This window comes from Phallusia mammillata, chromosome 5 (genome assembly GCF_965637545.1).
Source record: "Phallusia mammillata chromosome 5, kaPhaMamm4.hap1.1, whole genome shotgun sequence".
NCBI lineage: Eukaryota > Metazoa > Chordata > Ascidiacea > Phlebobranchia > Ascidiidae > Phallusia > Phallusia mammillata.
Window position 1 is genome coordinate 18,561,125 of NC_137256.1, and position 24,317 is coordinate 18,585,441.

At 37.7% G+C, this 24,317-nt stretch overlaps 1 protein-coding gene across 5 annotated transcripts in view; it reads left to right on the forward strand.

The window, feature by feature from the left end:
- The first annotated feature begins 610 nt into the window (after positions 1-610).
- The window catches only part of LOC145228557 (uncharacterized), a 32,388-nt gene continuing 8,681 nt past the window's right edge, over positions 611-24,317 (forward strand). The window contains exons 1-5 of one of the 5 annotated variants that reach the window (XM_080093636.1): positions 611-847; positions 1,143-1,289; positions 2,092-2,203; positions 2,554-3,089; positions 3,590-3,807. In XM_080093636.1, coding sequence (XP_079949762.1) covers positions 722-847; positions 1,143-1,289; positions 2,092-2,203; positions 2,554-3,089; positions 3,590-3,807 — 1,139 coding nt within the window. In that variant the 5' untranslated portion in view covers positions 611-721. Of the gene's footprint in view, positions 848-1,142; positions 1,290-1,658; positions 1,764-1,817; positions 1,949-2,091; positions 2,204-2,553; positions 3,090-3,589; positions 3,808-24,317 lie in introns of those variants that run through there. The other 4 variants (XM_080093641.1, XM_080093637.1, XM_080093639.1 and 1 more) reach the window with 4 other exon arrangements.

Genomic DNA, 24,317 nt, shown 5'->3' on the forward strand with positions numbered 1-24,317 from the left:
CCTAACATAGTGCTATAGTATCGAACAGTAGACATAAAAAATGTAAGGTCGTTATCAAGATTTATCGATTTTAGTTCTACAGCGAAAGTGGGTTGATATTTGAAAACGAAAAATCGGGTATTGTTGGCAGATAAACGTTTGGCATCGGACTATCCTTAGGGAATGATTTGGTACGTGTGAATGCGGTTGACTGTTTTGTGTGGAATGTTCGTTGTGTTTTAAATAGCAAAGTGCTTGGCAAAGGCTAGCACTCGCATAAAATAAAGAGCAAATTAGGGAAAGGCAAGTGTTTACACAAAAAGTGTGCGTTTATTTGTAGGGTAAAAAATGTGAGGTTCACATGTTATTTATTTTTGCTATATTTTAAATTGGTAGATTTCAATATATTGTTTTGTGCATTGTAGAACAAAAGGCATTAGATAATCAAAACTAACTGACCAATTTAAATTTCATGAAGTATGACTTTTTTGGTAACATGATTTAGTTTTCGAAAATTGTTAAGACAAAAATGCTATCTAAGAATAATTTTACTATTAAGGCATCTTATTGCACGTTTTTAAGGAACAGTGGTCACCTGTCTTACACATGGCTTTTTTTCTTTCTCAGGACCCACAACAGTAGACAAATCTTGTAAATAATAGATGAAAAAATACCAAAGCAAGCACTTGAGACACTGGATTCCACACCTTAGCCGTTTTACTTTTCAAACTTATAAGTTAAGATGGAAAACTCGAGCGTAACAGCACCAATCTGGTTCTACGCTTGTGCTTTTGGATCTACTGCGCTTTTGGCTGCAGAGTCGATAGTATGGTTTAGGAGGAAATCGCCAAGATTTGGGCTTCGTCAGGTAAACTTTATAAGTACTGTTATGCAAATCTAACGGATAGGCTATAGCTTAACCTTTGCCACCCAGAAAATCTTCAGAGACAAGCTTGATTCAGTATAAAACCCGCTGTAATATAATTTTCCCAGGGTTAAATTAAACATTTGCTTTCACACGTTTATCCTTTTTGCTTTTAGACTAACACTTTTATTGTGCTTTTAACAACTTACATAAAACGAAAACAAATACTTTAAATGTATTTGTAACTTTGTTAAAGTTATCGAATAAACAAATTTCGAACAATGATTTTTCGTTGTAGGTACGTAGAAGTGCCAGTTGGCTTCGAATTACACACTACGCAATGTGTCTTTCCTTTGTGACGTCAACCATTACCTTGGCAACACTGAAAATCACGTGCTTACAACGCAATGCCATGTATCAACCGTTGGTCAGAACCATATTGCAGGTACACGACAGTTTGTTTGTTACTGATGTACCATTTAGTTAGCTCTAAATCGCGCCATTGCGTGTAATTGCTTTCTGCACGTATACTGACTTATGATTTAAAAAAATTGAGTCAAGAAGCATAAGGTTCATTATAGTCTTCATCCACCAAGCAACCAGCTTGGAGATTCTGTTTTCAAGTTTAAATATACTGTAGGCCTATTGCGTATTTTGACTTGCGAAACCTTTGCTTTGGGCTGCTTTCCCTAAAGGTTGATCAATTGGTGGATGGCGTCGATTGCCCTGGAATGTCCTGTTGCAACTAATCATTAGGGATTTTGTTAACAGGCTTTTACTTGCGTTCAGTGCTGCTTATGCAACAAGCTGGGTTCTCATGACTGTTTTGTAACAGTGGCATTTTATATTGTTTGTTCCAATAAGATTGAGCTAGTTAAGGAAAGCGGTAATGACTTTGGTGGCGAAGCGTTATTGTAAGGTGCTAAGTTTAATAGAATTGGGCAGACTGTATTAGATATAGATGGAAGTGAATAAAGTTTATGGATTTGTTTGGCAAAGTTTTGGGTTTGTTTGGCAAAGCAAACTTACCTGTGAGATGTGTGTCCCTTAGCAATTAGCAATGGTGAATGTATTCACAAAGTGTATACACTTCGTTATTTTAAAGTACGTTTTATTTGAAAATGATGTTCTGGTTGTTTATGAAATATGTGGCCTGCAGCGGCAAAATTACACATACTTTGGTCTTGAAGCGCTTCGCTTTGTTCTTGCTACAGTTATTCACTCGAAAGCTAACCCTTTATTTTAAGGCACTGATGATATTCGAAGTTCAGAGCATCATTGCCGAAAGCATAAGCAACCAGCAATTATGCCGAAGCATCTCAAAGTTGTCCAAGCTTGTGTTGCTTGTAAATGGAATTGGTAAGTAAGAATGCAAATCGTTTTAAAACTGAAATTAACCAATTTTTAGAAAAATCTTTAGTTTCTCCTACAATCGATATTAAATATTTTATAAATTTAGACAAATTTCGGAATTCAAGCCATAAATAATAGCCTACTATTTTTAAACCGCGACGAAATATGTTGCCAATAGGTATAATTTCAAGATTGCAGCGACAGTGTATTTGTCATATATATTGTTGAACCTTTACTCCTATAGCTATATCAATGTTCTCTGTCAATCTGAATCCCACCAATTTAAGATTATCATGCCTCAATTTGTCTTTGTAAGTCGGATTCGGTTTAGATTTATTATAATTTTTATGTTCCAGCGCTGATTGCACCCATGGCTGTTACACTAATTTCTTCAGCGTACGAGTTGACTTCAACCTCTGGAAACGATGTATTCGTAGCCTACACTCCCTTCGACCGCACTTATATAACATACAATACATCACAAACTACACTAACATACGAGACACCTGAAAACTCCACCCAACCACCTAGTTCAACATTTGGGGTGTACAAGCATCCAGATGATCCACTGCTTTTGTTGGAGCCTTTGTTTATTCCAAATGCAGAAGACAGAAACATCCAACAACAAGAAAAACAATCGGAATTACAGAAACAGATTGAAATGATTTCTGAGCAGACTGGCACCACCGTGGGATTGTACGAAAGAATTTTGATGATCAAATATTTGGAGGAAGTTGATAAATATGAAAGTTACACGCATGTATGTTGGATGACGTGGCCATCTTCTGGCTTGCTAATAACCTACATCATTGTGACGTTGTCAAGTTGCTATGGATACGCGTTGGCGTTGAGGGAGTTGAGACACTTAAAATACACATCCACAACCAAAGTGGTAAGTTTTGTTTTTGTTAAAACTGTTTTTTATGACTTAGGGCAGTGGTTCTCAACCGTGTGGTATGCCGAGTATTTAAAGGTGGTATGCGAGTAGCTTTCTATACCGAAATCAAGTCAGATTTGGGCAAAGAAAACTCGTGTCTTCGACATTCTTTTGTAATTGCTAACCGTGTTGATTTTAAAACTATGCTGTCCTAGTGAAGAAGAATTGGCATATCTCTTATTCTACCCTTTACAACAGGGTTTAAGTGACACGTAGCGATAAAAAATGTTGTCAGTAGCTACACGATCAGTATAAGGTTAAGAAGAACTAACGTAGGACATCTAACAGTGTTTTGTAACTATTCTGTATCTCCAACTTTTAGTATGTATAGACTTTTTCATATTATGTGACAAAATTGCGTTTACCATCGTCAGTTATGTTTGAAAGTTTCCATGAGTGTATAGGCTAACATTTCTGGTAAAATTTCCGCAACTAACCACGCGATGTCGCTACAGGTCCCTCTCGAGTCGTGGCTGGCCTGTGTGGTTCGTCCAACAGTCATTACCGTGACTTTGCTAAAATGGATTGCGGTGTCATTGGAATGGCATAGTTTCCACTGCTTGTACACAATATGCATTGCAATGTGCATTATTCCTTTTCTATATGCGATTCTCATTGGGCCAAGGCGATGTAACAGGAGTGGTGCAATGAAAAGGGGATTCTTGTCGAAACGGTAAGACGTTTTGTACATGGCTTTATCGGTTTCTTAGCAATTAACAAAGATGTTATTAGGTAAAAATTCTAGTGGAAGTTGACTGAACGGTTTTTCGCTATACGTAAAATTTTCATTTTAACTAACTTATTTTCAGGTTGTATGACATTATTTTTTGGTGACAATTAGTGTGTGTTGCAGAGAAAGGTGTTTTATCATTTGCTTGAAAGGGTATAAAATCTTGGTTATGAAACTTCAAAACAGCCATAAAACTACTTTGGATATTGGATAAAAAAGGGACAATTTTTTCTGCACAAAAAGTCATGTTTTATCTGCCGCATGATGGTGCTAAAACGCTGTTTTTGATGTAGTACGAATGTCAGCATTGCATTTTACAATTCAGCTTTTATTTTTTAAATCAAACTTTTATTCTTTAACTTAACTCTACAGATACATTTCACATTCATGCAAAACTGGAATGCCCGTAGTTATCAAATTTTACGTTTATGTGCACAGCGTTCGTTCATAACAGTCATCTATCATTGCTGACCAGTGACCACCCACGCGATGACCGTTTTCAAACGGCGCAAACCAATTACTTGCACTTAAAGTTGATCCCGCAAAATACTATAAAATCGTTATTCAAATCTTCGCACACAAAAACTATACCTGACCTACAAAGTCTAACCAGAATCTAAACACAGCAACAAATTATGCTCCATGTTAGTGTTAACGTCGTTCGGTTAAGCCTAGGATCATCCAACGTCTGTGTACATTAAAGCCTTCAAATGGCCTCGGTACTTAGGCTTGACCATTGGATTTTCGAGCGCACGTTTAGCAAAGCGTCGCCGGATATAAATTTTCTTGTGTGCTTACAAGTGGCAAAGGTGGGCCACATAAACAAAGGATGGCGGCGTTAAGGAATTTTAGTTATGTGATGGACCGTGTACAGAGCTGTTATTACTTCGGCACGAGTATCTTTTGTGTGGCGTCGGTTTGACAAACGGATTTGTTTAGTGGTGTCCAAGTTTGCTTGCTTTGAAAATTTCAGGGCGGTGAAAAAGAACGCTGGACTTTCGTTTCTCCCATCAAATTTTGGCATATTTAAGAGTATTATAGTCGTGCTTTGTTAGTTGGGCGTTTTAGTTGATGATTTATCAAGGTTCTATTGAACATTCGTATTCATTTGACAAACATCGGATGTGTGTGTGGATTCTGAATTGTTGTTTTCCGCGACTGGAGACCATTCTCTTGCCCTATTGTCCAGTTTGCTAAGACCTCGTGAAGTAGTTTGTGTCATCAAACCACCTTTTCATTTTGGTTGTTGCCAAAGTTTTTTGTTTGTGTTATAGACCTAAAAAACTTTCTCCTGAAAATCAGTTTACGGAAATACAATAAAACACTGCAGGAAATTTAACGATACGCATGGTGTAAGATATGAACAACTAAAACTATTTTCCCTATTTAAACCATAACCGCAATGTATAGCACATTTTATATTTGTGTGTTTCATAACTGCAATGCATCAGAAATGTCAGGAAAATAATATAAATTTAACTAATGATTAAAAAAATCGTGTTTCCATAAAACTTGGAAAACATTGAAACAACTTAATTAAGAACATACGAATATACAATTTCGGAAGTGGTTCCAACACTTACATTCAAGACGCCCGGCCCCAAAAATGCTGACCTTAACAACATTGCGTTTTATCCATCGAAAAAGTAACGGAAAATTACACGAATATGGAATTTAGGAATTGGGAACATTTAGTGTAAACCGCCACGCCTTCAAATTCTGACCTTGTTATGACAATCTTTTAAAGTTTAGTTAATAAACAATACCATTGTGGTATATCGAACACAATAAGGACACACGCACACAGCGTAATCCTGTTATCCTTCCGTATTGTTCCCTGGCACGTTAACAATATCAAGCATAGAATGGGGACAATAATATCTCCGAGTTGGTCTCGACCATTGTTCCACTCAAATTCAATTGTGTCGGCCCCGAAACACAACCGCCGTGACGTCATGGACACGTGACTGCGCACTGACCGTCACAGCTGAACGCACAGCGGCCGGTTGGTCTGTGTTTGTGCATGTGACAAATAAATGTTAACTGTTGGGATACGGCAGGTGCAGCCTATTTGGTCACATCTGCTGGGTAATGCGTTTTTGTTATATACAGCTGGATTCTTTTATTTTGGTTTCTGTTTAATTAATTATTATTGGTTGATTTGAAAATTGTGTTTTAAAATGTCGACATACTTTTTACACATGTCAAAAGTTTGCCAAGGAATCTCTTGAAATAGCTGTTTTAAATAAGAATACAATCTTAAATTCGGAGTCATTGGGATATAGAAATAACCAGGTTCCGTTTTTTTCGTGACAAACTACATATCATACGGCATCATTGTTTCTTTTAGGTTGGGTTCATATAAACGTTGTATATAATTTTTGAGTATAGCATGATAATTACCCATCCTGACAAAAGAAAATTTCTCCCAGCGCCTTCAACGAAAATCAATACGAGCAAGATGAATGTTTGAATGGTAAATATAGTTAAAAGATTGAAATTGAGAAATAATTACCATCGGTAACCTATGAACCGGCATAGAACTTTTTTATTGGGTAGTCTATTTTTTGGTTGGTTTGGGTTAAAGTTGTTACAAGTTTTTTTGTGGTATCGGGATAAGAGCCTCAGATTAAACAACTTCCGTAAATAAGTTTTTTCATTTCCTGTTTTCAAAGTTTTGGTTTCATTTTTCAATTGGCATATAATCTATATTCCGCCTAAGTGGCATCGACAGTTCCTTATTCAAACAGAATTCGGCGTTTTAACATAAACCTTTTACAAAAAACGTTCGAGCTAAATATTAATAGCACAAAATGGACTAGGTGGCCAAGATATTGGGACAAGATAAAATTAAGTTTTTAACAGCAATATTGGGCGTTTTTCTATTGGTAAATAGTAAATACCAACTCAAGCCCCCATGCAAAACGCCGGTCAGTATATTTCGACACTTTTTTGCATTTATAAACTTCAATATATGTGTTACTGGTTCGTAACGTTCGTTATGTTGCAATCACATTCCTGAGAATAGAGGTTCTGATTTACCACGTCGACACGCGACCGATCACAGCACGTTACGCAAGATTAGCTTTGAATACACTCATTGAATTGCGTACGTGGTAACGCCTACCCCCACTTTTCGCTTGACAGAACGCAAAAAATTACGAATTACTTTGAACTAATGTTTCTTCTTACATTCGTTCTGTTTAGATGAATTCAAAATGGGGTAGAAACGTTCTATGTCTCATAGATTTTTATTTATTCATCACAGTTTTAGTAGGTGATTTGCAGACTAAAAAGTACGTATTTTTAACGATTGTAACGCTATACTACACAAGAGAAATGCAGTTATCAGACCAATTAAGGTATAAACTTCGTATTTTGATACTCTCTTGGACGTAATAAAATGTATTATATAGCAGAAATAAACTTGCCCCATGAACAAGGGTAGTACTCGATTTGCGATCTGAAACGTACTAAAAAAAGTAAAAAAAGATACCAAAAAACGGATAAAGTTACATTGCTAAAAAGGCCCTTAGTTTGTATTGTTTGTCTAGGTCCTAGGAAGTTATATAGGCTCCATTGATTTATTTCCCCAGACTATGACAAAATAACATGCCAAAAAGGTCCATGGTACAAGCGTAGATACCAGGCTAGACGTTTTTATTCCAAATGAAATACAATGTGAAATTTAGTCAATTATTCAAAATAGGGTGGTATGTTAAAGCACGACGCCCAGAACCCTTTCGTTTTACCATGACCGATCGAAAGCAGACGGAATGTCTAGCGCGCCGCTTTAAATCGGACAAAACAACGCTAAACAGGTGATCGCATAACCGTTCCGGCTCTTCCCACTGGGCTGACAAGCCAATGTGGTGACTCACCAAGGTTGACCAAAATTTCTGGTGTTGAAATCATGTGAAATACAAGTCTGAGAAATGTGCGTTGACATTTAAATGGTGATTTTCTCATTGCTTCAGTGGTCGATAACATAAATGTCTACAAAATAAAACGCTTCCGAGGCTATTAAATATTAATCTAGATGTACTGGTATGTGTAAAATGGGCGCCAGGGGATTTCTGGATGCTGTCTGTAGAATCTAGAAGCGCCATGACCTTCTGAGATAAACGAAATTTATGGTGTTTTCAATATAAATACCTAGTTGTACCTCTGTTCTCTGTACATTTACTTCAAAACTGTGTTGATTTGTTACACAATTAAAACGTATGCAAAATCTCTTTTTTGATTGTTGTGTATCAAGTATAGAAGGGGTGGCCAACTTGCCAGTCGTTAAGATCGACGAAAATTTTCTTAATTGTACGCGATCGACTGATCAGTCGTAATTTAGGCTGACACTAACACAAAGCAATAACGCAAATTTTTTCATGCGATTTGCTTGACAATTGCCACATATTTATGGTCATGAGTTTTGTTGGCAAGCATCACCTAGTTATTACAACAATAAAACGTCGCATATGCACACAATTTTTATCAAAGTAGTCAGTGGGAACTTTTAAATCTCCCCAATCAATAGCAACAGCTTCGTTAAAGCAAACACTCAAGTTGTGACGACAAACATTGTAGTTGTTACGACATAATTTGGTGCCAAAATAACAATTGTTACGCAACAAAGAAAGTGACAATTACTTAGGTATTGTCTTATTACACATGTGTGCGTTGTTTCAAAATGACAGAAGTGCTGTTTTATAATATTTAATTTGTTTTTCAATTAATAAGCGTTTGATTAGTTGTGGAGAATTTAGTGGCGATCGACCAGTCGATCGCGATCGACGTGTTGGCCACACCTGAAGTATAGTATATCAAGTATTACAAGATATAAAAAATGACGTCATTTATGATATGGTAACGGTGATGTCACAAGTCAAAACCGACTTGGCCCCGTTCGTGAGCCAAGAAAACTTTTTTTGTGAAGAATTTACACAATTAGGTCATCCTAAATGGGACAGGTTATATTGGTTGTCACGAAATTATTAGTTAACCGACACAAGTCATAAACTCCTTCGAAATCAAAGGTCTAATGGTAAACAAGTGCGGAAATTCCCCTTTGAGATGTTTTTTACGGTTTGTTGATCGGTGATTTGTGCCACATTCGGTGTTTGAACAATAAACACGGTTTTAACGCAGCTATTGGAGTAGGAATTCTATTTCGCGAAATCGTTGAGCAAAACACTTTTAACCATGCGTAACAAATTAGGTATTGCTCAAGATATGTCCACGTGTTTTGGTTGTAAATATGCGGTCATGGTATAACGATCCGTAGGTGTCAAGTCAATAAGAAGTAGAGATTAGAACACTGGGGTGTTCAAAATTTGGTTAAAAATGTTTATGCTGTATTTTTGTTTATGTTATAATTAGATCGAGGATATTGGTCCATTGTGGGTGAGAAACATATACGTTCGAATTATAAATATAGAGCAAACTTAACCAACAAATTATTAAAAGGCTCTAGTGTACTTTACTGGTATCACGGGTAATCCTCAAAATAGTTGCCGAAAACGACGTGAATAAAATTCCTATACGAGCTACAATAGTACGTTAACGCAGCAATTGTTTGTTAATTTGTTTATCCCACGAAAATCCCACGATTAAAAGTCGTTCGCTTGGTGTAAAGTTACAACCAGTGCCATTTTATACATTACATCACCCTTTGGTACTTTGGAACGGAACTCCGATGATCAGTTGTTTTGCCTTTTTTAGTGATTTAACTCGGGCTTTTGTGAAAGAACTATGGGGTTAGATAGCCGTGAAAAGAAATCAGGCCCCTTTTCAGCTCCACCGATTGTCAGTAACGTCAGTTGAACCTACATTACGTCATTTTGAAATAAGTCGAGCGCCGTTGAAGTCAATACTAAAACTTGATTTTTCGAAAGCAGAATTTGTGTGGTGGCATTGGTAATACTTGACACGTAAAAAGGTTTTCGGAAAAATTAGTTCTGTCGGCTGTTTTTGAAAAAAAACCAAACCCCTAAAATTATTTTGGCTTAAGCTATATGGTAAAAAGACCAGATATAATATTAATTAGTGATGTACCGAATCGGCGAAATTTCGATTCGGCCGAAACCTTATTTTAGTTCTATGGGGTTTAACATTGCCTCAAGCATGATTGCCAACCCGACAATGAATTACTGATTTTTTGTCTGCAGTGCTGGGAAAAGCGTCAATATGTTAAAAAATATAATGATTGACGCGATTTTCGTTGGTACTAAGAAGAAAGGACACGTTTAACGCTTTAAATGGGTGCTCGTAAAAGATTCGGTTTCGGCCGAATCGCAACCAATTATTCGGCCGAAACCGAATCTTTGCAAAAGTGGCCGATTCGGCCGAATAAATTCGGCAAACCGAATATTCGGTGCATCTCTAATATTAATACATAAACGGACCAATTTATGTATTCATAAAATTACCAAAATTTGTTTTGTGTACATTTGTTAAATGTATGGTAATATGTTAATAATTGGTAATATGTTAATAATTTTTTTTAACGAAAGGTAAACAGCACACTTTGTTTTATCAACATATCAATTGCTTTATTTAATTTTAAAACGAACGATCATTGCAAAAAAACACAAAATCGGAATTTTTCCAGGGCTTTAAATTATTTTTCCCGCACCCTTGCAACATGTAACTTGAAAAGCCATTTTTAAATGCTTTGTACACATCAATCCAACCAATACACGCCACGTTACCTCACAATTGACATCCATGTTTTTGTACATAACAATACACGTGTAAGTCACACACCCGAAAACCACAACGGATTTCAGCCAGCAGAAGATGAAAGGCCTCGTCAGTTTGACATATAACGGTCGCAAGCCCAGGGTATCACCTTACACTTATTTCTGTTCCGAAGATGGTGTAATGGAGGCCGCCTGCTTGGTGCCAAACTAGACAGGGACGAGTACTGTAAGGACTTATAAGGGAATATTCGAGCTGTTCCTGCTTGGTATGATTGGAAATGCTGTGTGTGTATTAGAAACAACTGCTTTTGGGTTGTGTCAGGATAGAAACGGACCAAAAGGTCATCAGTTGTACGAGTGAATGACCGTTCTCTCAACACATAAGCATGGGAACGTAGCCAGTGTTAAAAACAAATCTTCATACTTAGGTCTCATGTCATTCACCAGTGAGTCTTTATTAAGAGACCACCGAAATTAAGTTCTAGTCCTTGCTACAAACTAGTTCAAGCCAAAACCGCTATTCTTTGTGAATGACCACCCTGGTAGTTCATTGGTGTGTCGCAAAAAACGAATAAATCAAATAGGCAGGTGAAGACCCCCCAGTCCCGTATAATTCATTGAATTTCATCAACATTTTTTACTCCACTTGAGTAAGGTTGAGTTTTTTTAACAGTAATTAGAGTTTTTGGTAGGATATATATTGAATCTTTACGACACTGTACTTAACAAGTATACCCATGCTTTTTGACATAATGATCATTTGACATTAACATACTAATGCCGTGGTGACGTATTGAAATCATTTGTCATTGGAAAGATCAACAGTGTTGAAAGCACGCTTACCAATTAAAGTGCATAAATCATCGTGACATGTATTAACATAAACATTGTATGCTGTTTCTTTATGTTGTGTTCAGCTATTCTACATACAAGTCAATGCATATATGTGCCTGTTGCGCTGATTTATCAAAAGTATATTAAGATGTTATTTGCATAATTACCAGCGTACAAAGTTACACGAGCCCATGTGATTGTATTTGCGTGTTTTTCTGGTTTCTCAGGAAATTAAAACGCACTTTATAGCCTTTTTGAACTTTCTAGTTCGATTTAGGCTTAAAAGGTTTCACAATCCGCTCTAAGCAGTTAAAATGTACTATGTTTTGTAGACTTTTCCGCTCTTTAGATGTTTTTTAACAAATTGTAAAAACTTTCAAGCTTAATTGCTTTTGAAACCGTACAAGTAAAAAAGAGCTATGATGCAATTTAAAGTTCTACTATCTTTGGCAAATAATAAGTTTATATTATAACAAACAGCTAATAATAAAATCTCGTAGAACAATCTAAAAAACAATTATAGCCGACAATAATTAATGGCCACTGATACCACGTGGATATAATTGAGCATCATGGCAATTAGATAGGGATCATTAATTACGTTGTGGTTGCACTTTGTTTTTAAAACATTGCTGTGTTTACAACGGACTTGTTACTGTTATTTGGTTGTGAATGTGTTGGCTAATTGACCCAGCAACAAGTACAACTCACAATCAGATAGTGATTAATAATTGTCTTTCAGGGCTTATTTCCTAACTGTAGTATGTACACAAAATTTTCTAGCATGTTGAATGGTGACCTTTGACGTGTTTTAATATTTGCATTTTCCAAGCTCTTTCTTATAAATTTACCGAAGTTTTCCATATAAAATACGGAACCTGTGCCCCATACGTCTTCTTCTTCATGCCCCACACGATGTGATGTGTTTTGTTAAAATACACAACAAAAAGCATAAAAAGTCATAACCTTCAAATATTCAAGCATAAGTATGCCTTGAAAAGTACTTTGCCGCTATTGGACTCGTCAAACCCACTTACAAATATGGACAATTCGTATCCTTGTGTGGCAACTATTGAGGCCAGTCCCTAATGATGTGCGATTCGTGTGTTTTGCTGTTTTGATCTGTACAATTTAACGCGAAATTGTGTTTGATAAGTCTGTATTGGGGGTTTAACAAAAGTTATCTAACTGCACATGTGACCGCTATCTCCTTACCTATCTCCAATTGTAACTAAAATTTTACCCAAAAACGAGGCCTTTGTGCTCGGCCAAGACTTCAGCTCAAGTGCAATTAAATACAACTAGTAACATCGCCACACAATAGGCCAAGTGCCCTTATATTGTACCGTCACAGAATCGCCGAGAATGGATTACAATGCCGGATAGTGCTTGCTGGGCCCAGCGGCACAAAAGTGGGTCAACCAAACAATGCCGCGAGTCTAAACGACGAAATAGTTGGCAAGCTGTGGAGCCCTCTTTAGTAGCAAATTCTTCGGTGCTGCTTTTGCTAGAGTGGCGAAGTTAGTAAGTGCGGCATCTCGAGTGTCGGCGATTGTGATTAGTAACGGTAGTAACGTTGCTACAACCGTGCAGGGATTAATATTCATAAAGGTGTTGAAGTTATGTTGCATATTTTTTGTACACGGTTTTATCTGTTACCATTTGCGTTACTACGTTTGCAAAAGTCGGCAGTTTTACTGTATTGCTTTTTTCTATATAGAAGGCAGATTTAATGTTGAAATACTTAAGAATGCAGTTTTGATTGAAGTTTCCTTATAAGAGTGGTGTTTATTGTTTCCTTGAATAGAGTAATATGTGTATACACATAAGACGAGTTAGTTGTTTTACGTTACTGGTATCTGCCAAAGGTTTGTCAACCTTTGCAGAAATGACGTAATATCCGAAAGACAGTGTTTTGTTATTATGACGATGAATTTTACATGGGCGGTGACTGGTGACGTCAACTGACCGTGCTGCATTATGCAAGGGGAATAACCGCAAAATGTAGTGACGTGATAAAAAATACGTTCGTAGAATCCTTTTAAAGTTGTTTTTGTGGATGTAAAGCGTTATAAACAGACTAAGGCAAATGCTTTTTCAGGTTTAGATATTTTTAAAACCGCCATTACGTAGAAAAGGTTAGGAATCCGTTTTAAGCATGTAGATCAGTGAGTGTGCCGTGAGAGATTGTCAATTGTGCCGTGACGAAGCATTTCGTATTTTAAAGTGCAAACATTCCCTGGTGTTTTCATGGCGAAATACTGGTGTGCATAACAAAGTTTAAAAGCATATTTTTGTCATTGATAATGAAAAGCACCACAATAAAGTTGAAAGTTAACATTCTTTGAACAACTTTTGTTATGTTTACCTGCGAAGTGTGCCGCGGAAGAAAATTTTAGTTGTTTAATGCGCAGCATGCTTAAAAAGTTTGAGAACCACTAGTGTAGATTGTAGAGCAAGAACAAACCAAGGTTATTACGGTCATGGCTAGGCATTTGGTGGTAATGACCAGTGCATGGAAATGCAGCGTTTTAGTAACATTTATATTTTGTTTCGTAGTCCAGGACATATACGGTATTTAACTCTACAAATTCGTAATAGTATAGACTTGTAGAACTTTGTATTTAATGTGCTGCGTAAAATAGTTGTTTGTCTTGTGCAAATTTGGCGATTTAATTTGATATTTTCCAAGCTTACAGTCAACATACCATGATCCATATATGCGTGTGCGCCACCCTTCTCAAGTCACATGAATTGATGTCTGTAATGCTTAAAAAACACATTTAATTTTATTTCAATGGCCAAACCCAACTACCCTTTTGATTGACACTTCTCGATTCAAACGCGACTTGCAGTGTTACGTCAAACGCGGCCATAGAAATTAGTTAATACCTTTACTTTCAACACATCGACAGTTAGATAGTGATAGCTGTTTAATAGCACGTTCACAGGTCAATACGATCCAGCAATTGAATGGGGTGTGAGTACATATATATTACTGGGTATCGGGTGATACTTGCTTAGTCGTTACTGGCAAATTGCAGACGACTGAGTTAATATTTATTCAGCAATTACGAGCTATTAAGACAGCGCTTCGTGATCCTTTGTGAGGCCCTTATAATCGATACGTTAAGATTGGGATTGACAGAATGAAGTGGTATGGGCGCCATAATAATCACAACTCTGTCTGTTTCGGCAGATGTAGAAAGATAATATGATTTTGCAATTATTGTTGTCTTTGTGTTTAGCCTAACTGTGACTGATCATATTGACAATATTGTTAAATTTTGCAGTAGAAAATCAACTTTTGGTAGTTTATTGATAAAAATGGGTACAATTTTGGACACAACCTAATATATCCCCCAGGCCCGCTTTAGTTTTCACTTTCGAAGGGTTTTTCGTGATAAAACTAATGCATGAAACCGCTTTTGATCGACTGTATGATAAACTTGACAATATGTTATATATCATACTTGTGCCGAAAATATCATCAATAAAACAGTTATTAATCAAGATCTGCAAGCAATTAGAAAGTATAGCTTTATTTATTGCCTTGTATAGCGTTACTTTCTGTTCATCAGCAAACTCATAGATTTTACACAACACACAACGAAACTGAGTCAGTAATATACGGAGGACACCTCTCGTGCCTTATAAAGCCACAACAAACAAATGAGCATCACAAAATTGATGCACTGGAGATATCTTGTGCAATGTTTTGTGTTTACCGAAAATGCAACTGCATTGTGTATCTCTCAGTTAGAGAGCATCCCAAAATAGGTCAAAAGCTCAGTAAGCTGTTACTTATTCCTTATATTCGCTGCTGCATCATCCAAAGCAGAACTTATATTTCTTGCCCAAAAAGCACAAATACCGTTTACTTTTTAGCCAACAAAACATGCAAATACACATTGATATATGCATGGAGAATCAGTAATCCTCATGAAAACATGCAATTGAAGTTTGCCAGTTATGTCAAATAAACAGTGACAAGTCTCGTGTCATATAGCCCTCCATTATTTGTGTTTTCGCCTGCGCAAATTTGCTCGCCTTCACCGCCATCATTTTAGTTTCACAAAGATTCGCACAAACTTCACAGCAACCGGCCCGTAACTGTGTGAAGTCAAGTTAAACGCCTGATTTGCGACCGACTTGAAGAAAAAATCAAACAACGACCCGCTGGGTCGTCTTGATCTGCAGGGGGTGGCTGTTTGTTTGTTTGTGTTCTGTCTCAATTGCGCGTTACGAGGCAGGCGTGTCGCTGGCACATTTGCGAGATTTTGCTCATAGGTCCACTTAGTGTTGCTTTTGCTCACATTACAGTTTTCAGCTATTCTGGTTATTGGAAAAGCTTATGATAAAAACGCAAATAAGGGAACGAGGTCAATGGAAATGTGGTGGTTGTGTTCCGCGCAGATTTGAACTGTAAACTGTCCCAAATTGCAATGGGCAGCATATGCAAGTATTCTTTGCCGTTCAGAAATTCTTGTTGCATGGTTAAAGGAGATGTAGACGTATAATTGTATGTTCATTGGTGCAACCTTTTTTTTTTTCTTTACCGTGAGAAGTTTGGACTTTATATGCAGGTTTGATGATCATGTTAACGTTCATGAAATAGGAAAAGAACTGAATAATAGTTTATGCCTAACTGACCAAGCATGCAAAACGGTTGCAGGCGCATTTGTATTGGTATAACACAAAAAGGTGTGTGTGTATAACATGATTTGCACAAAATTAGAACTTGTTTTCTTTTCTGACTTATACAGCTGTGTGCGGGTATATAGAGTCATTGAGCACTACTTTAGGTTAACATAATTACCGAATTACCGACATTAAATGACCAATCGGTCAATGGACCTCTCGCTGTTTAATAAGGGATTAATGTCACAGTACACGTAACTTGTATGCCGCCGTCCGTCATACCGCTGCGATACAATAACACGGTCGGCGCGGGCAACGAGTTATTAACCAATCAAGGCAACACTTGAGTACACAAGAGCCACAATGCCTTCGTAACAGTCGATTAAAGGCAGAACGCGGTCTTGCTGCAAGTGCTGTAGCTACAAGGTAGCATTTCACGCCCGGCTCGGCTTTGAAGCTTGTTTTCACGGCACCAATTACCTTTAATTGTCAGTTTAGCACGGTGTATTTTCCCAGCACGGCGTTATGCGTTTCGCGGAAGCTTACAAATCAACCTGTGCCCGGCGCCAGGCCGATGGTACAGTCGACTTATGCACTTGACCGCCACAATACCACGGTACACCCAGGCCTGGATTTGTGCCCAAGCCGAGCAATTAAGGGTTAAACACGGTGGTTTAACGTTTAGCGGGCCAGATAGGGCGTCAAGGCAGCGCTGGAGCCGGTAATCGCTTACGCGATTAGTTGAATAGCCCAACCAAAGCAGGAAACGTGTTCAGGGTGGGTACGGTGGCGCCGTGTGCTGTTACTATGTGGATGTTAGCTCTTGAAACTCGGAAAACCATTTGTTGAATGCCTGATGTATAGAACCTTCAATTAAGCCCTTGCCAATAAGTCCCATTGTGGTTAATTGCGGTTTGTGGTCAAAATCGGCAATTTGTTCATTTCAATGATTATATTTCAAATCAAATGGCAAAAAATACGTCTCTGGAAACAATATTGTATAAATACCGTTTGAATGCTTACATTGTACAAACACGTATTCGTACATTTCGGAAACTGTTTCCAACAGTAAAGCGAGTATAAATTTGTTAAACGAGTCTTTACATAAAAAGAAAAAAAATCCTGATTTCAACAGTCTGTGGGACAAAAATCACAGTCAGCATTTGTGCAACGATTTCGAATTGCAGCGCATCAAATAGGAGACAAAAGTGTCCGTGTGTGAAGTTAGGCCTGAATAATCTCGTTAGATTCAAACTTAAGCCCAAAGCAGACCCCAAAAGCCCGCCCAGACTTATAACTACGGTTAAACCTCCTTTAAAAAAAACGCGATTTACAAGCGTAGCAAAATTTTAACCGGATCTTTACAGTCTGTGTGGCAAAAATCACCGATGCCCATCCTTTGAATTGGTGCAGTGATTTTGAATTGCAACGTATCAAATAGGCGACAAGGAATTTCAATTGGGTCTTTGCAGTACTTGGCCAACCGTACGCTTCCCTTGTTGCGCATATATACAGTAGTTTGCGCATCGTAAGATAAGATCTTAGGACAACGTGGGGAACAGCTTCATATAAACCGGTTTGGTACGTCAGTGAACGGATCTAGTTTGCCTCTTTGCGGTTTAACCTGTGTCACATCTACTTCAACTGGTGGTTCTCAAACCTTTTGTAATATTTTTGGTGTACCTAATAATTCGCGGACTGAACAGTTTTTTTTTCTCACAACACGCAGTTTCATAAAACAGACAAATTATCGAGCAAAGTACCGGGAATCTATTTCAGATTTCCGTTTTTAAAGTGAACCCTATAAACCTCAATTCGTATCCAATTGATAAAGCATAGACCAGGGGATTTTGCAGGTTTCGATCAACCTTGTATGCCTATCGCTTACATAAATTTCCTCCGATTTCGGTTGTACTTATGCAGTTGTATAGGGCTTTGAATGCTTTTAACCACGCAAGCCTTATCACATCAGATAATGTTTTCGACACATAAAATTTATCATTCGGAAAATCCGTCTTAAAACCGTCGATGCTGGGATTTTTCCATTCGCAGACATGTCTGTGTAATAGATGCGATTACAGAAATGAAGTGAAGGCCTGCTGCGTTTCCAATACTTGTGGTTTTTAGGGGCTAGATTGCTTTTCTGGCTTTGCAATGTGATGAATTCCAGATGTGTATGCCATTTGACCAAGAGTTATTTTGTAACTTTGCAGGTTTGGGTACAATAAGGTAGATGTTTCAAATAGGGTTAAGCGTAAAGAAGATATTAAGAGGTGTTTGAAATCGTTTCGAGTTTAGGATAGTGTCAGTTCGATTAAAATAGCGCAGAAACATGTCATTGTTTGGTGCACAAAGATTGCTGCTTAACCTTTTCAAAAGTGTGAACAACCGAGCCTAGCAAAGTAAACTGTTCTGTTTTATCGTACAGGAAGAGGCCAAAGACAGAAATAAGTAACGGTTTCATACCAAACGCATCGGTAAAGCATCACACGAAACGTACGCAATAAGTTTATAAGTAAAATGTTTCCGTGCATTGCGCATGTTTTGCAACTGTTTCCTGTTTTTCTGCATTCTTAACTCTTACTTGTTGACGGAAATTGCGTTTCCGAGAGCAATGGTGACGTCACTAACGCGCGGCCACAGTGTGCGTTAGTCGACAACTGGCAGCTGCACATCGGCTGAAAGTGACCGATTTTTGCGTACTAATATAGCAACGAATTGCTTTTCGGCGTAAAGCCAGCTGAAAATGTAATTCGCCTTTTTTTGCGTTTTGATTCGATTGCTTCCGATTTGTCGGCGGCCTTTGGCGTTGATTTATATTTCCGGCGTTTAAACGGTTTGAAAGGCAGAAACAAGTTGCTGATTTGACTGAAATAGGGTTTGATTTACAACTGAGCATATGTCTCCGTGTTTTTGTGGATCGGTACGACGGACAGTATAATTACAGTATTGCATGAATTCTATAAGCGTTTACTCCCAAAGTGATGAACTGAACGGTAACTAAACACACACTTTAAAGGAGTAACTTAGATTATCATATCCCAATTCTTACTTTTTGCTTTAAGAGGTTTAAGTGTTGACATAAAGCAGGGACTTTATTTTAGTCAAATTCAATTTGGAACAAACAGAACATTTTTTTGACACAACTATCAGTTTAAACACGTGCTCTACATTGTTACTTATGTAGTGCTAATGGGTGCCGGTTTAACACGAAATTCTAATATTTTCTCATGCTGCCAGGCACTTGAACGATTCAAATAAAACCGCTATTAAATGTCCAGATTTAGAACGCTAAGGCAAACCAGCCAGTGGCAGACAATTTCATAGAAACGAGATCGGTAATTGGTTCTAATGGGTGAGATAAATTTAGCCCGACGTCTAGTTGTAAATCTCACGTCAAAATGATGTGACATGACTGTAAACATTATATGAGCGTGTTTACCGCGGGAGCAAATCACGTTTAGAAATCTGTTTTGATTTAAGCATTAGAATCGCTTGATTTGTCACCTTTGTGATCCTTCAGTTGATACAAGAAACAATCTAATACGTAGTATGTTCTACGACTGTGTAAAGTTGTAGGAGACCCGAGGCAAAAATATCTAGGAATCATAACATTTAACCCAACTTTTTTAAAAGCAAACACAAATTTGTTTAAATTAAGTATTTTGTTACATATGTTCAGTTGCCATGGAAACGAAGTAAAAATACGCTTTAGTCTGTGTCCTAGGCGAAGGGAGCTTGAAATTTGAATAAAATTATAGCCTTCACCTACCTACCCCAATCTCGATGTAGGTTAGCTGTATTTTTTGATACCAAGTTTAAGCATATGGCATGCTATATAAATGAGATAACGAACCGACTGTATTTAGTTCACTATTTAGTAAAATAACAGTGCAAGAATTTTGTTTTTTAATCAAGGACATAAATCCTTCATAGCTAAATTGAAAGGCAGAGCAAGTATGCTTTTTTGAGTTCATTGACTGTTCCTGAACGATTTTCATGGAAACTTGCTTACCCCGGCATAGGTCCGAGGTCAGTGTATGTTCCGCATAGTGAGGTTTTTGAAAACGCGACAAGTTTTGATTTGTATAAGGGCAGCGAAAGATCAATCTGACCTGGAATTAGTGGAAACCGGATTTTCATCGGAAAATTGCGGTTGATTTCGCTGGGCATAAACAGAGCAATTAAGGAACCATTCGCATATGTTTCCAAGTGACGCTTCACCTAATTGCCAGAAAGTGACGTTCTTAATACTGAACCAGGACCTCAAGCGGGAATAAATTTATTTTTACCACTGTACGCGTGCCACGACCGTTCGTTGACTCTGCCACTGACTGTGCGTCATATGCAGTTGATGTTGCGTATGTTGGCTGTAGGATATTGCGTTTGTCGCGATTTGTGGCAAGTACCTTTAACGTCAAAAGTCGATCGTGACCTGCGTTACTTTCTGATTCGTGACCAGACGTTAAGTTCAACAGCTGCAGATCTTTACTGTCTTGTGACACATATAACGTCAAATGAAAGGGCGGATATTTGCAGTTTAGTTTGTTGTGCAATATTTATGCACAATTTCCCTGTTTGGGCGGGTAACTTACCTTTCAAAATCCGCTTAAAGTTTCCTTGTAAATAACATGTTTCCTATCGTGAGGTACTTAGATACAAGTGATCCATGTAGCTGACCGAGAACTAACTTCCTATGTAGAACGTGGTTGCTTTAGTGCAGACTTTTTTATGAAACTGTTGTTGTGATTACAGGTAACGTAAATGCATCACAATATCAATGGTGTGGATTGGTACGTTGTCAGTGATAAAGAAATGTGTTGCACTATCCCCAAATCACTGATCCTTTTTATTTGCAATTTAGAGTTTGTATAAGTACCTGTAATTTGTGCACATACAATTTATCATCCATTCTTAAATGCCATCTAAAGATTGCATTTGACAAGTCTGAAGGTTATAGATTTCGTGGTCAGACAGTTTGCAATAGGGCGTCATTTTAGCATCACCTTAGTGTTCAGAAATAGCAACAAATTCGTGCAAGATATTGCGGCAGCGTTGGCATGCATGCTGGACATATGGGCATCACAAAAATGGCAACTCAAGTATTTATACCGATTTGTGATCACGTGGTACAATGTAAAGCCGAGTTCAAAAGAATTTTGGCTGTCCTTTGAATTGCTTCTTCGTGGAAGACAATGTAAATGCGTCTGAGAAGTGGTCATTTTGTAATGACGCAATTTGCTATAACGGACGTACGTAGTAATTCGCACCATAGCGCTAAACATGAGGATAGCGATGTGTAAAACGGATTTGAATTTGTTTTACTACAATGAAAGGCCTATGTACGGAATTGTATGTTCGTTAGAAAATGAGAATTCAAGTTCTCTCGTGATTTAAATTTATAGCACTCTGTGTTTAATTGTGCACATCCAACGGTCATTAAACCTCTTTAAGACAGATTTATGTGTTTCTAAATGCCGGCAGTTGACCAAAAGCGCTTCTCTGTGTTAATGAAAGCAAGTACAATCTGTAATGGGCCCGGTACCTTGATTTTTATGCATTCTTGGCATTATACAATATAATGTGACGTATTTAACGTTGTTGTAGACCATAATTTCTTGACGCATTAAGACTTTTTTAACCCCCACAGTACAACAAACATACATGTGTGATCTTTGCATCGACGTAAAACTACCCGGCAAACCACGTATTTCGCATATGCTGTGAAAATGCGTGAAAGATTATTACAAGACTGTGCGTCGCAAAAGGCCCGCCCTTCTTGGTTAATGACGTAACTGACGTTTTAATTAGCCGGACGCGTAAAACAGCGTCCTCTGACAAGGCTTTACGCCCGAATACACCACAATGCACTAAATAACAGGGCGTTCCTGGATGATGCTTTGTGATCGTGGGGTGTTGGTAGCAGACTTTCAGCAACGACGTGACTTTTCAATCCAATTTTAACCCATATGCGGTGTTTGTGATGAGTATTAGGGAAATTTTAGATAATTACGAAGTGTTAAGTAGTGTGTGAATTTCGCTAAGCGCCGAGTTTAGTGTATGATAGTGTTACAGGTGTGTGCACTTAGTGGATAATAAGTAAGTTATCAATAAGTTTGTTCAGTCGCTAGAGTTATTTTTTCTAAATTGTTTGAATCTAATTGTCATTAGTCCACTATAATTGCGTCAGGGTTAAGAGTTTAATCAAAAACAACTGTAGCAATTCATGACAGTGCCAAATTAGAAAAAAAACATCGGTTCACTTGCAAGAGTAGATTTATTTTCACGTTCCTAATTAACAAAAAGTGTGAAGAAACATGTTTCTAATCACCGAAACGTTTGACAAGAAAACCTAACACGTCATGTCACATTGCAGACAGCAACAAAGTCCAGCCACCTATTTCATTGAAACCGCTCGAACAATAGATGCTTTGCCATGGCGCCACAGACTTGAGCTGTATCTAATTGCCTTGAACACAATGCTTCGGTTTGAAGCAGGTGTTACTTGTTGTAGGAAATGATACCGGGAGGCTGCGCCGTTTGACAAGATACATGTGTTGACAGATTGCTCTGTGAGTGATCAGGTTTTGGTTTGAAGCGACGGGAGCGTCGGCTTAGGTGTGTTACCAGTTTCGATAACCCATATCATAGCGTTCGTGTGTGTATGTGTAATTTACAGTATGCCTGCGCAGTATTCATGGTGGTAATTTGCGTATGTATGGTAAAATGTTTTATTGTCAGATGAAAATATTCTAGCAGAAATTGCATTTTTGTACATTATGATGGTAAAAGACGTAAATAGATTTGAAGATACCAGTTAGCGAGGCAGATTTGTCAAAGAAAATAACTAAAATAACGATTTTATAGAGCGTTATAGGCAGTTAACCGCCATATAGAAGTAACTTTGTACACATCTTGATTTAAATTAGCATTTTACGTTCAATTACAAAGTGGAATTTCATTATAAATGTAAATGGTTTAAGTAGTGGAAATAATAGTGCAAAATTGTCATCCTTATTGAGTGTTGGTTTTGCTTTGATTCACAATACTTCTAAGTATAGGTTACCTATTTACATAGTAGTGTCAACCAAAAGGCATCATGCAAATTAAATTTCACGCAACAGAATGCTTATTACACGTCAAAAAGGTAATTGCTATACTAGAGGTTTGTAATTAAAGGTTTCCGAACGCAAATCGCATTTATTATAATTTGCCTGCGGCGCTCCTGAGATACACGAAATACAGTGCAATTGTATATTGCCCTTTACAATTTATTGTCGAATCTGTTGCATGGGTGGGCAACGTAAGTTCACGGCAAGTAGCTGTAACTGTGTACTATTGACTTTTGACCAAAGTTGACCCAGCAGTTTCTTAAAATACAAATATTTTTGTAAAGCGCACTGTCACCGTATAAAGCTTTTGGGTAAAAGGTACCTGTATCCGGGCAGCTTGAAGCTGGTTCTCGAACGAGCTTGGTGATGTCAAATACTGCAAAATGATACAGGACAATCGCAAGTCGCATTCAGGGTCTATGCCAAGGGTGTGTTGGCAAATGCTTTTGCAAGCTAGTCGTAAATTTAGGACCACACATGGTGTGTTGTGGTGAATAGGAAATCACTGGGCCGATGGCGAAAATTGTGACTTGAACGCGTCAAAAATTTCCGGTGTACAAGTCAAGCGTAAACCACAGTCAAAATTTGCGCATTTCTCGCACTTGAATCCGACTGGTTCAAGATTTGTGCGCAGAAACAGGTAATATAACCTAGTAGTGTCCATATGGCTGTCAAATACAGATCATTAAGTACTTACAAATACACTGTTTTTTTACGGCCTGACTATGCAATCTCTCATATTACATTGATCTTTGTTGATTCGATATTCCGTGTACAATGCCACTTTTGTTTGGTTTTGGCCTACTGTGTAAATCGCATGCCTTGTGGAAGTGTGGGTCAACACAAGTTGACAAATCCGGACTCCCGAGCCAATTTTATGGCTTCCGGAGCGCCAAAAGTTTAAAAGCCATTCACACATATGGTCAATAAGCAAGCAGTAATGACTTCGTAGTCATATTGGCGTTTATGAGTCAGTTGTCCATTTCCAAAGTATTTACCAGAATTCTGATAGCAATAAGTTTCGCTAATGATGTATATTTTGCTTAGTTAGGCAGTTTAGAATTTTCTTATTACGATAATGTTTGTGACTTACCAGAGTAAAGTTCTGAGCTAGTACAAAACATCGTGTTCAAACAAACAGCAAATTTAAACCACAGGGGATTTACGCATT